General features: G+C 37.4%; 1 protein-coding gene across 1 annotated transcript in view; it reads right to left on the bottom strand.

Annotated features, from left to right (window-relative positions):
- The window catches only part of LOC138040719 (zinc finger protein 709-like), a 13,028-nt gene extending 11,646 nt beyond the window's left edge, over nucleotides 1–1,382 (bottom strand). Inside the window, exon 1 of the mRNA XM_068886395.1 lies at nucleotides 1–1,382. This exon is cut by the window's left edge and continues 392 nt beyond it. Within this exon, the coding sequence (XP_068742496.1) occupies nucleotides 1–1,361 (1,361 nt within the window). The 5' untranslated portion in view covers nucleotides 1,362–1,382.
- Nucleotides 1,383–2,500: the final 1,118 nt, after the last annotated feature.

Genomic DNA, 2,500 nt, shown 5'->3' with positions numbered 1-2,500 from the left:
TTTAAGCTTCCTGCTTTGCTAAAACACTTGCCACATTGTTTGCATTCATAAGGCTTCTCTCCAGTATGGACTCTTTCATGTCTCCTTAAATTACTGGCAAAGCTAAAGCACTTGCCACATTGTTTGCATTCATAAGGTTTCTCTCCAGTATGGACTCTTTCATGTGTCTTTAAATTTGCTGCGTTGCTAAAACAGTTACCACATTGTTTGCATTCATAAGGTTTCTCTCCAGTATGCACTCTTTCATGTATCTTTAAGCTTCCTGCTTTGCTAAAACACTTGCCACATTGTTTGCATTCATAAGGTTTCTCTCCAGTATGGACTCTTTCATGTATCTTTAAGCTTCCTGCTTCGCTAAAACACTTGCCACATTGTTTGCAGTCATAAGGTTTCTCTCCAGTATGGACTCGTTCATGTGTCTTTAAATTTCCTGCTTTGCTAAAACAGTTACCACATTGTTTGCATTTATAAGGTTTCTCTCCAGTATGGACTCTTTCATGTATCTTTAAGCTTCCTGCTTGGCTAAAACACTTGCCACATTGTTTGCATTTGTAAGGCTTCTCTCCAGTATGGACTCTTTCATGTATCTTTAATTTCCCTGCTTCGCTAAAACACTTGCCACATTGTTTGCATTGATAAGGTTTCTCTCCAGTATGGACTCTTTCATGTGCCCTTAAATTACTTGCAATGCTAAAGCACTTGCCACATTGTTTGCATTTGTAAGGCTTCTCTCCAGTATGGACTCGTTCATGTGTCTTTAAATGTCCGGCATTGCTAAAACAGTTACCACATTGTTTGCATTTATAAGGTTTCTCTCCAGTATGGACTCTTTCGTGTGCCCTTAAATTACTTGCAACGCTAAAGCACTTGCCACATTGTTTGCACTTGTAAGGCTTCTCTCCAGTATGGACTCTTTCATGTATCTTTAATTTCCCTGCTTCGCTAAAACACTTGCCACATTCTTTGCATTCATAAGGTTTCTCTCCAGTATGGTCTCTCTCGTGTGTCTTTAAACTTCCTGCTTTGCTAAAACAGTTACCACATTGTTTGCATTTATAAGGCTTCTCTCCAGTATTTACTCTTTCAGGTGTCCTTAAATTTCCTGCTTCGGTAAAACACTTACCACATTGTTCGCATTGATAAGGTTTCTCTCCAGTATGGGTTCTTTCACGTTTCTTTAATTTCTCTGCTTCGCTGAAACACTTGCCACATTCTTTGCATTCATTATGCTTCTCTCCAGTATGGACTTGTTCATCTCTCAAAAGACTTTGTTCCTCGTTGAGACAGCTTCTTTTCTGTATACACCAAGTACCCTTGTTGACACAACGGCAGTTTCTTTCCTTAACTGATCTTGACATCATTAACAGATTGTGATTTCACTTAAGACTAAAATGCAAAAGAAAAAAAAGTTATTTCTATCAACAACGTCCAACAGACACTTCAGTCAAAGTCAAGTCATTAATCATCTTTTAACTTACAAAAAACGATGTAGTGTATTAATTTGTTAATAGAAGTCAATGACTTAATATATATTGTACACAGCGATCACGTGTCATATGGTATTCCTCGTGCTATCGTTTCGTTCAGTTTCCCGCTCAGTTGCTGATTTGTACGTTTCCGTCCGTTTCTCCCTAGGCAGATGTATTTGTCCCAAATGGAAATTATATTTAGCTGCCCAGCGATGGCCCACGACCATAGTCATATCGTCATCATCGCATTCATTAATAGGAAGTTAATAAAAAGACAATCAACACGGTACATACAATTGTGTTAAGTGTTCTAAGAAATTACGGAGTTAGTGACGCGAAGAAAAAAAAACTTCTTAAAGATAATCAGATTTAGCAGAAGAAAATAAAGCGCCTTAAATAATTAGAGTTAACAGACGATATTAACTTTAAGTAACAAGATAACAAATACAAAATGTGTGCATGTAAGTGCTATATTTCCGATAACGATGTCAAACAGCAATTCAAAATGTTGTAGTAAGCAATTTTTTTTCTTCAGTCTTGTAATCATCCAATTGCTGGCACTGTGTGTAAATTTCGTGACAACGACCTTGTTATCTTAAGTGTACACAGCCCTTTTAAAATGGTTAATTTCCAAAATAAAATCAATCGCTGTATGCTCCATTTCACGACGTGGCTGAAATTTACAACATGCCTCCCTGAAAATGCGCGAAGCGACCAATACATTCGATTTTTGTCGCAATGGACACAAAAATTTATTACTAGCCACGACAATGATGTATTTGTCTCGTGTCCGAAACGACCACCATACTTAATTAGTTTATTCGGCAACATACATTTTAACCAGGTCTTTTAAAGGGTTTCCCTAGCCGACAACAGGGTGTCATCTTATGAAAAGAGTATTATAAACAGTGTACTCGCTTAATATTTACTCCCTTAACATTGATAACAAGACGCTGAAGTCAGCGTTCACTCGGGATACTCTTAACGGCATGGAGATTTTTTACAGTTCAAGATTTGAGAGAAATTGCTTT

The sequence above is a fragment of the Montipora capricornis genome, chromosome 3 (assembly GCF_036669925.1).
Source record: "Montipora capricornis isolate CH-2021 chromosome 3, ASM3666992v2, whole genome shotgun sequence".
In the NCBI taxonomy this organism is placed as follows: Eukaryota; Metazoa; Cnidaria; class Anthozoa; order Scleractinia; family Acroporidae; genus Montipora; species Montipora capricornis.
This window is presented reverse-complemented; position numbering and strand designations above follow the sequence as displayed.